This window comes from Linepithema humile, chromosome 7, assembly GCF_040581485.1.
Source record: "Linepithema humile isolate Giens D197 chromosome 7, Lhum_UNIL_v1.0, whole genome shotgun sequence".
Lineage (NCBI taxonomy): Eukaryota > Metazoa > Arthropoda > Insecta > Hymenoptera > Formicidae > Linepithema > Linepithema humile.
Window position 1 is genome coordinate 12,176,657 of NC_090134.1, and position 18,181 is coordinate 12,194,837.

At 28.9% G+C, this 18,181-nt stretch overlaps 2 protein-coding genes across 6 annotated transcripts in view; one reads left to right on the forward strand and one right to left on the reverse strand.

Moving 5' to 3' along the window:
- LOC137001163 (uncharacterized) overlaps positions 1-18,181 on the reverse strand; it is a 299,895-nt gene that overhangs the window by 82,053 nt on the left and 199,661 nt on the right. The gene's annotated exons all lie outside the window — the stretch shown is intronic.
- LOC137000946 (uncharacterized) lies at positions 31-13,061 on the forward strand. 5 transcript variants are annotated; one of them, XM_067358525.1, is made up of 13 exons: positions 31-1,253; positions 1,334-1,513; positions 2,104-3,687; positions 4,402-4,694; positions 7,392-7,650; positions 8,088-8,150; positions 8,578-8,781; positions 8,876-9,197; positions 9,274-9,418; positions 10,234-10,310; positions 10,542-10,748; positions 11,297-11,469; positions 11,592-13,061. In XM_067358525.1, exons 4-12 carry the CDS (start codon positions 4,402-4,404, stop codon positions 11,452-11,454), a joined length of 1,728 nt encoding a protein of 575 aa, XP_067214626.1. In that variant the 5' UTR covers positions 31-1,253; positions 1,334-1,513; positions 2,104-3,687; the 3' UTR covers positions 11,455-11,469; positions 11,592-13,061. The 5 variants fall into 5 exon arrangements, with proteins under 5 accessions (XP_067214626.1, XP_067214627.1, XP_067214628.1 ...); XM_067358526.1 differs by having other exon boundaries at positions 11,655-13,061; XM_067358527.1 differs by having other exon boundaries at positions 10,593-10,748.

Consider the following 18,181-nt stretch of genomic DNA (forward strand, 5'->3'; position numbering starts at 1 on the left):
ACAGCAAGCGTTAGAGCTTATCCAGACAAACTTACATTGTCGCATAAACATATGCATAAGAAAATTGATTGGTCCATTTCCTTATGCATTTGCTTATGGACCAATCAATTTCCTTATGTATATGTTTATGCGACTATGCAAGTTTGTCTGGATAGGCCTTTACTGCGTCCTGTGTGCAGAAGCTATATTTCTGCTTTCAATAAAATATCATTTATTTGCTACTATAGTGAAACTTAGCAGTTTCCTATAACATTGACATAACTCAAATATAATGATTTCTTAGCAAAGGGAGAAAAAAGTATAAACTGTGTATTAATACAACCAGTTCTGCCAAAGGAACAGACTTTAAGTGCATGTCAGACTAAAGATTAAAAAATTGTGATTATGAATTGGAGATTGTAATTTGATTAATTAGTATAAAGCAACCTAATACTGTTATACAGGGTGTCCCAGACTTACCGTATCACCCGTTAATGGCAGATTCCTGAGATCATTTGGAGACGAAAATCTTAATACCAAAATGTCGAGGCTACTATAGTATTTGAATGGGAAAGGCTTAAAGTTTACCAATCAGCTTGTCAGAATTTCGCGCGCTCAGGGACATCGCATCTCGAAAGAACCCTTGCACAACACTTTATTCAATACGTTTTATTTACTTCACTCAGCTCTTATTATTTCTTTATACTAATTGGCTAAATTACAATTTCTAATTCGCAATTTCAATCTTCTAATCTTTAGTCTGATACGGGCTTTATGAAATCGACCATGCAACGCGTGGTCTATATATTATAATGTTCATAGTACTATCGGCATGCAACTTTGGTATAGGTTATATTTGCTTGTGTCGTACATTTCGCTATTGTCGTTATTTTCTGTCTATTATTATTTTTGCTATTGTCGTTCTTTTATTCCAAAAATATAAGTTTTAATTGCAAAAATGATTTGTCGTGATTATATGATACGCGTGTGTTATAGAAAGCCTTGTAAAATGTATCATAAAATCATAGCCTGTAATAACGAATCATGCAACGGCAATAGAGTGTGCAAATTTGTACATCTAATGGAAGATGAAATAATTGAAATTAATAATAATATACGACCGTTTCGTGAAACGGTGTACAATGAAATGAAACGTTTAGCTTTCATTTTAAGAGAATCTTATCCTACAGAATTAAGAGTACACACCTGCTCATTATATATGCTGGGAGAGTGTATGTGGCCGTGCTTATCATGCGGAACAATTTCCAACAACAGTAAGTCTTCTTTAACTGTTTAAAAATTTTAATTATTAATTTAAATTATTATGATAAATTAAACGTATTTTTAATTTCAGTAAATACTCCCCCAGTATGTAGCAAATGTTACATAATATTAAATGGGGATATAGAAGCATTGAATTGTGGCCATGTATATTGCAAGTATTGCATGGAACGACTGCAATTTCGCATAGATGGTGCCTTGCCAGCATATAATTGCGTAAAATGTCATATGTGGGAAATGTTTATCACGTTATGTAAGTATGAAGAAAATAAATTTCTCTTTATCTCTATTTTTAACAACGTATCGCTAATTTGCAACAACAGTGACTCAACAATTTGTCACAACAGTGATATAATTAAGAAGTAATGATTTTCCAGAAAATAAGTTTCAATGTTACAATTTATTATAATTTTTATATTACAGTGAAGCAACTTTCTCATAGAGATATTTAATATTTCACTTTTGTTCTACTAGTAACAAGCAAAATCTGTTCTTTTCTATATGAGTGACTCAAAGTTAGCAAATTTTGAATTATGTCATTGTTGCAGCAAATGAGCGATATATGAAAATGGAATTGGAAGCTTATGCTTTTTGTATATCTTGAAAAAATTTTTTTTGCTATATATATTCATCATATGTTAAAAAAATGTTAAACTTGTACTTATGTTCTGTACATTGCCAAAGAGTATTTCAATTTTAAAAAAAATATTCATTTTTAACATTTTTTAAATAGATTATGTTAAAAGCAACACATTTAATTTTATTTTTATTATTTTATTTAAGAAAATCTATTTTAAAAAGTATAAATTTATATATTCTAATAAAGATAAAATATGTTTACAGATGGAACAGAAGGAACAATTTAAACATAGAAGAAAAGATGGAAATATTTATATTTACTTTTATATTTGGTATATAACGCATTTAATCAAATATTAAAAATTATTTCTTATTAAGGGAAAAAGTTAGTAAAAACATACCGTATCTATAAGACTGACTTAAAAACGCATTATCTGCATAGCTTTTTCGAAATTCTTTTGGGCGTATATATAACAAAAAAAATGAGCCGGCATCTCGATGTTACAATAATTTAACAACCAATGTAGGACTAGCTTTGCAGTACATTGGTCGCATTTAGCAGAGTCAACAGTTGAAACACAGTAATCAGTAAATATTATTTGTGATTGCAATATACTATTTGATATACAACTGTTATATCTGCTAAATGTGACTAATAATATTGAAAAATGAATATCGGTCTAAGCATGTAATCATGATGCCAATTCGAGCTCGCTGGTACCATGGGTATCCCCTCCACTACGGTACCAATGGTACCAGCGAGCTCGAATTGGCATCACTGCATGTAATAAATGCGTATATGAGCATGCACGCTAATTTCCCACTTTTTTTTGTGCGCAAGCCGCAAGAGGGGAGAACCTTCGGAGCCACGCCATATTTGTGCGCTTTTTGCCATGCCATGTACAATGGGCGCGTTCAGCAGAACATGGTTGCGTTCCGTTTCGCACATTATGCGCACGAATTACATAGAAAACGTTCCGTTTCACTCAATGCGCGCATGAACAGCGCTTAGAATTCCCTAGATTCCCACCACCTGCAGCGCATAATACACGCATCAGCTACTTCAAGTTTGAGTTGCAGCAGTTTATGCGTTCCATGCGATTGCGTAATTGCATATGGCGATTGATAGCGATATTATAAAAAGTGTCAAAATAGGAAGAGTCATAATGGAAGAGTCATTGATCGAATTCCCAGTCTTCATTGAAGAAACGCAGAGTATCATTACATTTATTGTGGAATCCATTTTGATTTTCCGCTTCTAATGCGTTCAATATCGTTCCGTTTCAAAGCATGTATCATGCGCATAATGAAACGAAACGCAGCCAATGCGCTAAGCATTAGCGATGCGAACGATGCGTGCTATGCGCAAAACGGAACGCAACCCAAATCGCTTGGTAGCAATCGAACGTGATTGGCTCTTACTTTTAGAACCAACAAATCAACGTTAAGTGATGACTAGACGACAATTCAGCAGTTGTTCTGCTGAACGCGGCCAATCTTCCACGAGCTCGTGTTGTTACATGTCTGATGTGCTTTTGTCGTAAAATCGCTTTTGTTATAACGTGCCAACGTTGTATCTGATAAATGCAGCGTATGCGTGCATGTTTCTTGCGATGTTTTTCTGCGGTACATAACCTTAAATCTATATTATATATTATATATATATTATGCTCGCGTATGTCGTTATATGTGCTTGAGATGCTCTTGTCGTAATACCGCTTTTGTTATAATTACCGTGCTCGTGTTGTAACTCTAAGTTACAGAAGAATATCAAATATACCGAAATATTTTTTTACATTGTTCTTATCCAAGCGTATTTTTGCCTGTTGTCAACATTCCGTTACAAATGTAAGTAAAATAGTACTTAAAGGAAAAATTTTTTACTTGCTATGTATTAATGTATTCAATTCTAGTTTGAAGTATCACGTACATATTCATAAACAATAACTTTTTCTTAAGAAATTAGTTTTGCCGTTATATATATTTATTTATATGAAATATTTAATCAGCATATGGCTAATTTCAGTTTAATATAGCTTGCTAAGCATAAAACAGATTCTGAATAAATTGCAAAATATTATAGATAATATTCGATAATAGTCGAATATTATTCTATATACTGTAATGTAAATTCAGCTTATGTGGAAAGAAGTTATGCTATTCCAAATTTTATTATATTTTATGTATTGTACTATACTTTTAAAAGAAAATAGCTTATTTTGTAATTTTAATGAAAAAACTATGTGTTAATTTTGAAAATAAATAGTAACACTTAATAGTTTTTGCATTTAAAAAATACATATTAATTGAGTACAGAGCATCTGTATATAGTGTGAGTGAAGTATTGTTTATATCTATGAGTGCATTTAAGGAGATGCTTATTAATAGTAGTACAGATATGTATGCCATAAATGAATTCTGTGACATTCTAAAAATTTGTGAGAAATGCTTATGTATAGCAAAACTGTTAGTAATTTTAATATAACATTATTATCCAGCAATTTCTAATTCTACTTTTTTAAATTATATTATTAATTTTAACGTTTTTTAATTATTTTTTAGATGGAGGAAATAAATGGGAGGAAATCTGGTACAATAATTTACGTTTATGATGATTATACTTATAACAAGGATTCTCGTAATCCAAATATTTTGAGATGTAATACTCGTCGATCTACGAATTGTTTTGGTACCCTTAAAGTTGATAAAGATGGCAAAATACATTTAGTTCAAGATCATACTCATGTTCCAATAAAATGGAAAGTAAGGCATTTTATCATGAAACAAGAAATGCTGCAACTTTGTCGAGATACATCTTTACCATTGAAAGAAATATTTGATAGTGTCTGCAGAAAGTAAGTATTTTTCAAGTTTTAGTATATTTTTCAGAACATTATATATATATATATATAAATAGTGTGTGTGCGTGTGCGTGCGTGCGTGCGCGAGTGCGTGCGCGCGCGCGCGTGTGTGTGTGTGTGTGTGTGTGTGTATGCACGCGCGCGCACTACTTTGTTTATAAAATTTGCACAAAATTACTTTAACTTGATTCTTATTTTAACACTCTTTCTTAATTTTGTGTTATTTGCATAATAATTTTTTTTTTAATTTAACAAATTTTGCAGAATTTAATGGATTAATTAAAATATCTGCTAACATTTCTTGAACAATATTTTAGTTTTATTACTTTATTTTTAATAAATTTATATATGAATCTGAATTTAACATCTATTTTAGATGTTTGACTAGCACTCTATTTTTAATGCTATTGCATTGTGATTGTCTATATGTTTATATATATATATATATATATATATATATATATATATATTACTGTACATTTAAAAAATGTACAATGATTGCTACAGTGGTTGACTCCTCGTTTCAATCACAGGACTAAAAATTTTTTATTGATCTATTTATGTTGTTTAACTTTTTACTACAAGTATCTCCCTTGCATTTCCTATCATTCATTTTTAATCCTGAAAATCCACTTGTGTAATGATATTTTTTTCTTTTAATTCATTAATATCTTCAATTTTATATGTACTCTAAATATTTTTTTTTGGAGATTTTTTCTTGTTTGATTACATTTTTCTTTTTCTAAATTAAAGATTATAGTAATATTGTATAAGTATACAATCTATATGTCAATCTGGTGTATTACATATTCTTTTAGATCTTTTTAAATTTGTTCCCCAATTTTCTTTGACTGGTTTTTCTTTTTTAATTTCTGTTGTTTTTTCTGCATCTTCCTATTCATTACCTTCATCTTGAACTTTTTAAAAGAGATTTATTTATTGTACTTTTTTTTAACAAGTTTTTAAGCTTTTTTAAATGTATCTAAATTTTACATTTCTGCTATTATTTAATGCTTTTCTTTGTTCCACAATGTATGCCCTATTAATATCCTATAAAGAAATAACTCTTACTTCTCTTATTATATTGTGTGTGTGTGTGTGTGTGTGTGTGTGTGTGTGTAAAGGTCTTATTGTTTTTTTAAATTAAACCACCAATTTTTTTTATAAATTAATTTTTTTTATATAAATCCATTCACATTCTGTGTAAAAAATTATAAGGATGCGGATGTAATGAACAAAAAATGAATAATTTACGAGATATTTTATATCTTAGTTTGACATATTTTTTATAAAATATAAAATATCTCGAAAAATATTTAATTTTCGGTAATCTTATCTTAATACCTTAATGCACAGAATAATGAGGAATCAATTAATTGTGTAAAAAAAAACAGTTGTTTTTAAAAAAAGTATGCAACTGCATGTTGCAAATTACATATTTTTTTTAAAGCAACTGTATTTTTTGCACCAATTGATTTGTCTCATTATTTAGTGCATAAAAGTATTAAGCTTCTCAAAAATTAAATGTTTTTTTTAGGTATTTTGTATTTTATGACAAAATAGATCAAACTAAGATATAAAATATCTTGTAAACTATTTTTTTTTTTTTTCTATTATACCCTTATAACTTTTTATACAGAATGTGATAAGAAATCGATTTATATAAGAAAATTATGATGATTCAACTTAAAAAAAACAATGGTGACCTTTAAAACTCAAAAAGGTCACAAGTTAAAAAAAATTTTATGTACATTTTATTGGGGACTAAAAACCATATTTCCTTTATTTTCGTTACTTCAATCAGTTATGAGATATTTGTCCGAATAATTAGACGAACACCCTATGTATGGTTACTTTCATTCAATTCATGTTTTAACAAACCTAAGTTTTTTTTTTCAAATGCTCAACATATTTTTATGAGCTTAAAGTTTTAAATACAGTATATCTATTTTATATTGGCTTCTTACAATTTAAAATATTTTTATAAAATATATAGTATAAATAATTTATTTGTTGATTTGTAATGTAAGTTTTTAAATTTTATTAACATTAATATTATAAATACTACAAAGATGATTATAATATTCATTTTTTATTATTTTATTTGAATAGTCATGAAGATTGACAATTTTTATTTACATATTAAAGTAGGAAACAGAAGTTTTTAAGAATTGATTAATATAATGATTTTATTGATTGTTATTTGTGTAATGTTTTCTGCTATTGTTTCTTTTTTTGGTAAATTTAGTACGATTAAATAATGACATTTTATGTCTTATATAAATATATGTGTATATTCTACAAAGAAGTTAAACAAAATTAAATAAAATTAAGGATCAAATATACGAATTTTTTGCAGAAAAACGAATAATTTGTTTACAAATAATTTTGCTCTAAATAAGATCATTTCTCACAAATACTAGTTAATGAGAACAAATTAGAGAACATTTGAAGAAATATTGTACATACCATATAATGTCTATACTACCTACTTGTTCAATTTATTTCTGAATTTTGTACGCTTTCATTTGACTTTAAATATGAATCATAGATTTGTTAAAACATGAATCATAGATATTACATACACTCTTTCTTGAGATATCAATTTTAATTCTGTAATTAATATAAGAATTTATTATTGTTGCTTGTAACTTATATTTGTTGTAATACAGATATTTGTTTGTAATATAGATATCCTGAAGCAGCCACAACATTATCATATGCAACATTGAAAACTACATTGTACCGTGAAAGAATCAAACTTCGCCCAACTTTACCAAAAGATATGGAGACTCTTGCTACGAATTTATCAACTCACCAACCTCTTGAAAAATTTTACAAAGGAAATGTAACTTGCAGCGATGGAAAAAAAGCATTAATATTTACAAGTAATGAGCTATTGCAAGAATTACAAAAATCAACAGAACTTTATGTCGATGGCACATTTAATGTAAGTTTGTATATCTTATAATACACACACAGTATATTGTTTCTATATATGTATATGTATATGTATATGTATACAATAAAAATAATATATAACGATACTCGGTGTAAACTGTGAGGATAACGAGCCAGAATTGGATGTTCTTTTGTAATAATTAATTTGTTAAAACTCTTAATGTTCATTTATTAAATTTTTGATGTTAAAAACTGTAGATGTTTCGGTCAAGTACGCAACCATTATCAATGCAATAAAATTAGTTGTATATAAAAGTCATGTATGGATGAGTGATCATAAAGTTTTAACAAATTAATTATTATAAAAGAATATCCAACTACTGACTCGTCATCCTCACAGTTTATACCGAGTATCATTATTAATACACACAAGTCTACTATTTAAGAGGTTAAAAGTAATACATTTAAATAATGTTAACCTTGCAGATTGTTCCACGTGTACCATTAATGAATCAAATGTATACACTACATACTCGATATATGAATGTAGTAAGTAATAAAAATATATTATAACATGAATTATCACTAGTTAAAATATTGCATATGTATAATATTACTCAATAAATCATAAAAAAAAATAGTATAAAAAAGTTGTAATATAAGTTAATTTATTTTATTAATAAATACTAATTTTATTCTTTTATAATATAGACATAGAAAATGTCAAGTTTAAAAAAAGTAGTTTTAAAAAAATATAATTTAATATTTATTTTATATGTATATTATGAAGTTATAAATTATATAAAAGTATATGATTCCTCTTATTCTTTATAATAAATCTATGAGCCTTTTAAATATGTTTTTTCTTTAAAAAACAATAAAATCATGATTTGAACAATATCAATTGATGCTTTATCCCATACTCTTATTCATTGTTTAATTATAATAGGAATACTGTAATTTGTTTATTTTGCAGGGTATTGCTATGATCTTTATCCTGTGTGAAAGTCGTTCTAGTAATATGTACAGAGCTATTTGGAACAAAATTCTAGAGTTAGTGCCAATGCTTCAACATAATGTAAAATTTATAATGAGCGACTATGAGACAGCAGCCATGAAAGTGATAAATGAACAATTTCCAGCAGCAGCAGCACATGGGTGTTGGTTTCACTATAATCAAGTGTGCATTATAATTTTACATAATTTATTTTTTATGTTTATTCTATATTATTTACATAAACCAGTTATTATAATACATAAATATTCACTTACAGGCACTTTTGCGTCATTGGCGGCGATTAGGCTTAATGGATGCACCAAGAAACATTTTATCAATGACTATGAGTATGGCATTGGTTCCTTCTGATTGTTTTGAGGAAGCACTTTCCTTTATACAATTTGAAGTCGATCAAATTTCTCATGAATATCCTGCTGTTAATGATTTTTTAACATATGTACGCAAAACTTGGTTACCACTAGCATCAAAAGTCAGCGTTTATGATTGTCCTGTAAGGACAAATAATATAACAGAAACTTTCCATAACATAGCAGGAAGAAAATTCAGTAAATCTCATGAAAACGTCTGGAGTTTCTTAGGTAATGTTCTTATTAATATTTTTTTTCCATTTTATATATAAAGTAAACAAACTTTGACAAAATAATATGCTTACAGATAATCTGCGAATATCAATAACTGACGAAGAAATAAAACTGAAACGTTTAAAAACAACCGAAACTACTGGGCATTATACAACTATTAAAAACAGAAACCGAGATAATAAAATATTAAAAATGCAAAACTATTTTGCAACAGGCAGGTTAGTTTATATAAAATTCTATAACACATAATCTTTCATCAACGTTTTCTTTCGCAATTTTTAATCTTTGCATAACACATTAATAGCGAATTGATTATACATTATATAATGTATTATGCAAAGACTAAAACAGACTTTAATTTTAACAATTCATAAATTGACGCGATAATCAAAAGCTGTTAGATATGAAATTGACTTGACAGCGAGAAATAATCCGCATCGAGATTCGAGACTTTTGAGAATCGATATAATATAAATTTTTTAAATGAGAAGAAAGTCGACTTATAAAAGCACACAGAATAGCTTTATTTATAAAAAAATTTAATTTATTGTCGTTTTTTCAATTACTTTTTTGTATATAAGCAGTATATTTTTGAAAACCTATTGTGTACTATTTATATCTATTGATTCCTATCATTTTTTAAATAAAAGCTTTGAAAAAAACAGCTATTTAAAAAATAACAATTTACGTAATCTTACATTTTTTTACATCAGATAATTACAAGAAAAATTGATGTATCTAAAAGAACAGATAAATGTGTGATTCTATTTATAAGATTACTTTTAGATTGATTTTTCGTAAAGATTAATTAAAAATGAATATCAATATTTTCAATTTTGTGTTAAATAATTTTCATTAAAAACGACTAAATTTGCGACTGAACATAAAATGAAGATATTAATTTCCATTTTCAGCATCCTGCATTTATATTGTAAATTTAATATTTTTATATGTTTCTTTTTTATTTCTACATATGTAATACATAGTAGTATATATGCAATACATAGTAAAAGTATTTTTTTATTCTTTTTAGGTTGGATCTCAACAATTTCTTACGTTTTTTCAACGACAAATATGAAAATATGATAAAGGATAAATTACTTTCTAATGGTATGTCTATTATTAGTAATTAATAAAATTTGATATTTGAAGCTTTTGCAAAGTGGAAAAATACTACCCTCTGATTTAAATTCATCTAAATAAATATATACAAAAAAAACTTTATCTTGTAAAGATATTATATTCTTAAAATATTTAATATATACGAAATAAAAATGTTAAATATCTTGATTGTATGGATATATATTTAAATTTAATATAAAAATTATATTTTTACAAAAGATAACATACCTAATTCAACATTTGATGAAGAATATGATCATGTGTATTTAGAAACAAAATCAAATACACTGCATAATATAGAAGATGACACAAAAATTAATACAAAAAGGAAAACACCATTACAAACATTAAATTATGAGGAAATGAATCATTCACGTACAAAATATCACAAAAGAAGACAAAATAATGTGTTAAACACTGATAAAGGTAAACATGTAAATTTTAATATTACATTTGCAAGCATCATACTTTTTAAAAAAGTGAAATACAGTGGTTTGAATAAAATGAAATAATATACTCCATTAAATTTATTTTTATTACTTTTACAACTGAATAACATAACATATATTATATAAATTTATAACAATTCTACTAGATAACAATTTTGTTTTTTTTTTGGATTTAGTATTTGACTGTTATTGATCTTATAAAATTAATGTTTTTATACATCAAAATTGATAACGGATATATAATAAGTTATTGTATATATATTCATATTAAACATATCATTATTTATATTCCCTTACAAACACAAATTATAATACAATCTTTTTTGTACATCTAAGATGTATATATTTGTTTATATTAAAAATAAATTTTGCAATTACAGTAACACAAATTTCAGATCCTACATAGAAAAATTTGGACATATATAACCAAATTTTTCTATGCGGGATTTTATGTTTTTAAAAAATATATATCGCTATCATATTATTATAATAAATATATTACTATAGTATCATATTTGTTAACAGAAAACTTTAATAGAGAACACGAAAACACACAAAAACAAGATATCTTAAAATTACCAGAGTTAAAGGTGATTTTACAAAGGATAGATAAAGTATCAAAGGAAGAAATAAAAATATCATCAAAAGAATCATCAAAAAAACGTCGCAGAATAAGAATTTAATTTAATTGCAGCAAGGTAATTATTTCACAGCATTCTACTGATGCAGAATTAAAATAAAATAAGATTTGTTAACTCCGACAAATATTCATATACTTAATATTAACATTTTCTTTTTCTAATAAAAATAAAATATATAGAAAGTACTGGAAGATGAATATTTATATTTAAATTAAGTAAATCATATTTATTCTTTGGATTAGAAACTGAAGGACGATATTAAACTGCATCAGAAGAAGAATGTACGAAAAACATATGTACTGTGTGTCTTGTAAACGAGCGTACACATGCTTTTATACCTTGCGGTCATTTGGCTTGTTGCTTTTTATGCATCGAACATTTAGAAGCCGATCGATGTCCGATATGTAACGTAACATATGATAATTACGTAAGAATTAGAAAACCATAAAACATTCATATCTATCTACATAAAACATTTATATCTATCCACGTAAAAAATTTAAACTTCAAAATTGCTGATATTAATATTACTTGATGAGTTTCGAGAATTTAAGTTTCAAAAACACTGATATCAATATTACTCGAATGATATCAATATTGATGACAAAAAGATTCTGTGATAGAGATAGATGTTTGTGTAATTTTACTTTGGAAAGATATATATATATATATATATATATATATATATATATATATATATATATATATATACATATATACACATCTATAGATTGATTATACATTGTTGCAAGCGGAGTTAATAACTTACTTTAATAAGATAGATAAAAGTTCGATTCTTTTCTCCGATAATAAGTGCTAAACACGTTACACTTTTTTCTATTTGTCTACAGAGTGGTTCTACAGTGCATTGAAAATTTCGGTTTTTATCGCGAAGAATGACAACTTAATAATGGCTTTAACTGAAAAATACTTTGTATTGACTGACAATCAGGCGACAATTTGCGTTGTAGGATCACCCTCAGAATAATAGTTTGTATATTTTGAAAGATGTATAGATTATAGAAATTTCAGCTTTTTTCAGATTTATTTTAAGTCAAAATATAGGTATAATTTATAATCAGATACAGACATTCAATTTCTGTAAATGTATGTTTCTTGCGTCAAAGATATATGAATGTTTTTATTCTTTTTTTGTTACATATAGTATGAAACTGTGATTTTATTTTATACTATTATACAGCCTTAACCAAATAAGGCAAAGTACCTGACTTATTGTATGTATTTTATATATAATACCAGAGATTATTACCTAAATATAAGTAGAGTTGAGAAGTTGATATCAATTAAATGTACCGGAATGTCTTTGCTATAATGGTACGTACAATTTATTTTATCCAATCGCATTGAACATTTAGCTACAAATTGATGGATGACGTCAAATTTTTTAATTTTTTTCCTGTTTATAACTATGAGTAAGAATGACTATGAGTTATATCTTTCAAAAGACGTATCATTATAGAAATGGCAGCATTTTATATTCTAAGAAAAATGTATCTTTCGCATATAACGTAATTAGAGATTCCAATTTGTGCAAAGCTATAAGATGCCAAAGATACTTTTACTTTTTTCTGTAATACTGTTACGAATATGTACTAAGTGTTGTGATAGTTTTATACTTCTAAGTAATATAGGTCATTTATATGAAGATACAGATTTAATTTCTGCAAATGTATGTTTCTTGAGCCAAAGATATTTCAATTCTTATTTTTCACTTTAAACTATTGTTTAAATAAATATTTAAAATATAGTGTGCCGCATTTTATATATTTAGTATCAGTGCTTCGTTTTCATTTGAATATAAGTAGAGAACGTTTGGTATCTCACACATTTGCACAAATTAATTCATATGTAATCGATGAAATGTACCGTTATATCTGACTGTCATAGCTGGGATGATTACTATTTATTATATCCGATCGTTGCGAATATTTAGCTACAAGTTGATTGGCAACACACAATTTCGCATTCATTTCTTCATTACGTCTTATTAGAGAAAACCGTTCATATTTTCTCAGAAACGTACTGTTATAAAAATTTGCTCATATAATTACTCTAAGTAATTACGATTAACATACAAGTTAACATATAGAGATTTTACATTGTACAAATGTACAAAATGTCGAGATACTTTTATTACTTTTTTTAATAATGTAAATTGCTCTGTAATTTCGTGCTGTATTTTTTTTCAAAAGTATAAATATTGTAAAACATTTATTTCTTGTAACATGTAAATAAATATTTTATATGAATGCTGCTTATGCCTGACGCAGTTATAAGCTAAAAAGTTCAGAAATTGTTAAAAATAAAACATTTTTCTACCTAAATAATAAAACATTTTTTTTTCATGTCTCGATAAATTTTTCTTACATTTTACATTGACAGATCTAACCTAACCTAACCTTTCAATGTCATTTTTCTTTGATTTCACGCACTTTACGTTTATTAACCGGTATAACACTAAATGAACACACTTAGTTACATTTTTTACAAATTGTTCTTTATTTCTCACCATATATTACATATCAAAACGAATGGCACATATATCGCATGCGTCTTATTTCACTTTCTGGGAAGTAACCTTTAATAATCTTTAATGTCACATGTATATTTACAATTTCACACTTCACGTTTATTTACCGGTATAAAATTCAATAAAAACATTGTATAATTATATTTTTCACAAATTATTCTTAATTTATTTCCATATATTACATATCAAAACGAATGGTATATGTATCTTTTCGTGTCCAAGCGAACGCACAATTGAGCGATGCACAACTGAACAGTGCGCAAATAAACGGTGTCCAAACGAACGGTGTCCAAACGAACGGTGTCCAAACGAACGGTGCGCAACTTTCTGTGTCCAAACGAACAGTGCGCAACTTTCTGTGTCCAAACGAACAGTGCGCAAATAAACGGTGTCCAAACGAACGGTGTCCAAACAAACGGTGTCCAAACGAACGGTGTCCAAACGAACGGTGTCCAAACGAACGGTGTCCAAACGAACGGTGTCCAAACGAACGGTGTCCAAATGAACGGCGCGCAACTTTCTGTGTCCAAATGAACAGTGCGCAAGTAAACGGTGCGCAATTGTACTGTGTCCAATTGAACCGTGCGCAACTTTCTGTGTCCAAATGAACCGTGTCCAAATGCAACGTGTCTAATTGAACCGTGTCCAAGTGCACCGCCCCCCTTTCTACATGTGTACAAGCATTCCAAGCTTGAGTTAATAAATGCATCGAAATGGAAGGTCATCATTTCGAGCATTTATTGTAATTGAATAGTGAGAGGCGAGGGGACTTACCGAAATAAAGCACCCCGATGGTGAGAGAAAATGGCAAAAACTAATTTTCACTGATTACAGCGCCATATATCACGATTCGAAAAAATGTCTCGGACAAAACTTACGTATTTTTTTCCAAGAAATCCGAATCTGCAATAAAAAATGGGGGTTCCCATTTGAAATTTCAAAATTGCCACCCGCCTCACCCCCAAGGGGCGGTGGGGGTGGGTTAATTTTTACACAGGCAGACGTCCCCCTTGATAATATTAAAAGTTTATTTGGGACATTTTTTCGTACAATGCTTATTTTTTGAAATATTTAGTTGTCTCAAGTTAAATGGGACACCCTGTATATAGAATTAAGATAGTCACAAGGAAATATGTAACCAAATATACACCTTAATCTTATTATTCAATAAACATATATATATTCTAGTAATGTAACTACAACCATATTAGTGTAAGAATAAAGACACGTATACAATAATATAATATTTCACTTACCTTAGAATAAGGAAACCTATAATTAAAATAACATTAGAAATACTTACCGTATAACACATAATTAAAACCTAAGAAATACTCTTACTTACCTAGAAATAACGTAATTATCGCATAAACAAACTGTTATTTTAATTATCCAAAACCTGTCAAGAATTGACAAAACATTAAACAAGCAATAAACTCAACGAGAGTAAAATTTAAGTTCTAAAGCATGAACTGCATTCCGTAACACTATCTGTAACATGGTGGAAAGAATACAAGGTGAGTCATTGCGCATAACAGGTAGGGGACATGAAATGTCAACCAATCATATTTGGCCCATTTTTACATAAGCATGCCGTCAGCCATATTGGATTGTCATAAAATGGGCCAAATTTGATTGGCTGTCTACTGCGCATTCATAGGAATGACTCACCTTATATTCTTTCCACCATGATCTGTAAGCAGTCCATGCATAATTAATAAAGTATTTAAGTTTTACAAATCTCCAACAATAAAGCTGATTAGCAAAATACCAGAAAATCATTTAAACAATATAAATTTTATTTGCAATAGTCTATAACACGTAGTAGAACGTAATTAACGTAGACCATAAGCTAGAATTAAGAAAAATTATTAAATAAAATTTATATTAACAAAAAACCGATGATTAGCCAGAGAGCCAAGAGAGGGGATATCAGCGAGGTCCCCACTATATAAGCGGCAGTCCGCTGTAGCGTGAAAGCTTCCTTCGTGTTCCGCCAAGAGAAGCACGTCTATCTAAACTTAGGATATAGCAAGTAGTGAGTTAGTATGTCGGATCGGACGGATTCCGAACGCAAGAATAATCCGAAAGGATTATCGCGAATAATAATAAGTTATTTTAAGTGCGCGCTGTAAAAACCAAACTGTGTAACGCGTGCTCAGCACAAACTATAAGTGTTGTGAAATCAATAACAATAATTGATTTAATTTATTTTAATAAATTTATTTTTTTATTTTAATTTAAAAAATGAGTGAAGTGTCTGTTATTATTTCTCCTATCCATAAACACTTCCTTGAAACATATTTCGAGATAAACACAGTGAACCTGAAAATAAAGATAGTCGAGAATAATAAATATTAAAGATACTTACCAGGGAAGCAGCAGCAGAATCCATGCCTGAATGTGTCTGTTGAACCTGAAAATAAAAACATAATTAGTGGTAAACCAAAATGGATGCAGTGTACGCTAACGCATAATTCCGGCTAAGGATAGCGGAAAGAACTGTCTTCAGCGACCGACTTCCCTCATCATGCCGTCTGGAGGACCGAAAGCCGCGAAGGATGGATGTCGACGCAAGCGGGAACGAGTCTTTGAATGCTGATCGAGAGGCAGGCATCCGGACCAAGGTCATCGTCATCCTTGCCGATTGGAGGCGACATCAGCTGGCGACCGTTGAAATGAGAAGCGTTATTCTACACCAGTGAGTGATGGAGTGGTATTTACCCGCGAAGTTGCTTCGTCCGGTTACATAATAACCGAAGCTCATCTTACAAGGGGAGGACGCGGACTTCGGGTCACCGATTTCAAAGAAATTTTTATATAGTATAGTACTCTATCAGAAGAGTACTTTAGTAAAAGGATAGGGCGCAACGCTCAGCCGTTTTCGAGAAAAATCGATTTGAAGTTTATGGCGTCCCTTATATTCCGGTCCTGTTGGATCGATTGTCGAGATGGCGGCGTAGCTCGGGCACTTAGGCTCTGGGCTATCACGCTGTCGACTTGGGTTCGATCCCTGCCTATTATACTTTTTTTTTCATTTATTTATTTTATTTATTCTAGCGAATATTTATTCATTATATTATTATAATGAAATAAATTTATTTTAATTAACAATTTTGTTTTTTTTTAATTTGCACTTTCACTACTTCTATCATATAAAAAATAAAGTAAAAAAAACGTCTACGATTTAAATAATATTATAATTATTATTTAATACCAGAAATACTTTATTAATCATAATTTAATTTGGTATGTAATTTTTCACTCAACTTCGTTGAGTTACTTATTGCTCCAACCATAACATTTGTATACCTAATGTTCTCACATCAGGTAACTGCTAACAGTTTTTAGCTCCCCTTCAGACTACTTCCCTTCTGTAACGTATATTCCTACACACCAAATTAAATTATGATTAATAAAATATTTCTGGTGTTAAATAATAATTATAATATTATTTAAATCGTAGACGTTTTTTTTTACTTTATTTTTTATATGATAGTAGTGAAAGTGCAAATTAAAAAAAAACAAAATTGTTAATTAAAATAATTTTATTTAATTATATTAATATAATAAATAAATATTCGCTAGAATAAATAAGATAAATGAAAAAAAAGTATAATAGGCAGAGATCGAACCCAGGTCGACAGCGTGATAGTTCAGGGCCTAAGTGCCCGAGCTACGCCGCCATCTCGACAATCGATCCAACAGGACCGGAATATAAGGGACGCCATGAACTTCAAATCGATTTTTCTCGAAAACGGCTGAGCGTTGCGCCCTATCCTTTTACTAAAGTACTCTTCTGATAGAGTACTATACCATATAAAAATTTCTTTGAAATCGGTGACCCGAAGTCCGCGTCCTTTCCTTGTTAGATCACTTCATGGAGGAACTCAGATTACGACTTTATTCATAAGAGAGGAGTTTTAGATTATCGGTGGTCGAGCCTCTGTTAGACGTCATATTATCAAATGTGTGACATGCACCAGATTTCGACAAAAGAGAGCACAGCAAATGATGGGACAATGCCTCCCGAGAGAGTCACGCCCTCACTATCTTTTCTACACGCTGGAGTGGACTATGCTGGTCCTTTCATCATTAAGACATGGAAAGGAAAAAACGCTCGCACTTACAAAGTCTATGCAGCCCTTTTTGTTTGTTTCGCCATATCTGCGGTACACATAGAGCTGGTTACAGATTATACCGCTGATGCCTTTTTAG

Coding starts and splice junctions, on each gene's coding strand:
- LOC137000946 (XM_067358525.1), top strand. CDS start 4,402: ATGGAGGAAATAAATGGGAGGAAATCTGGTACAATAATTTACGTTTAT. Junction 7,651..8,087: donor ATGTCGATGGCACATTTAAT/GTAAGTTTGTAT, acceptor TTAACCTTGCAG/ATTGTTCCACGTGTACCATT. Junction 10,749..11,296: donor TGTGTTAAACACTGATAAAG/GTAAACATGTAA, acceptor ATTTGTTAACAG/AAAACTTTAATAGAGAACAC.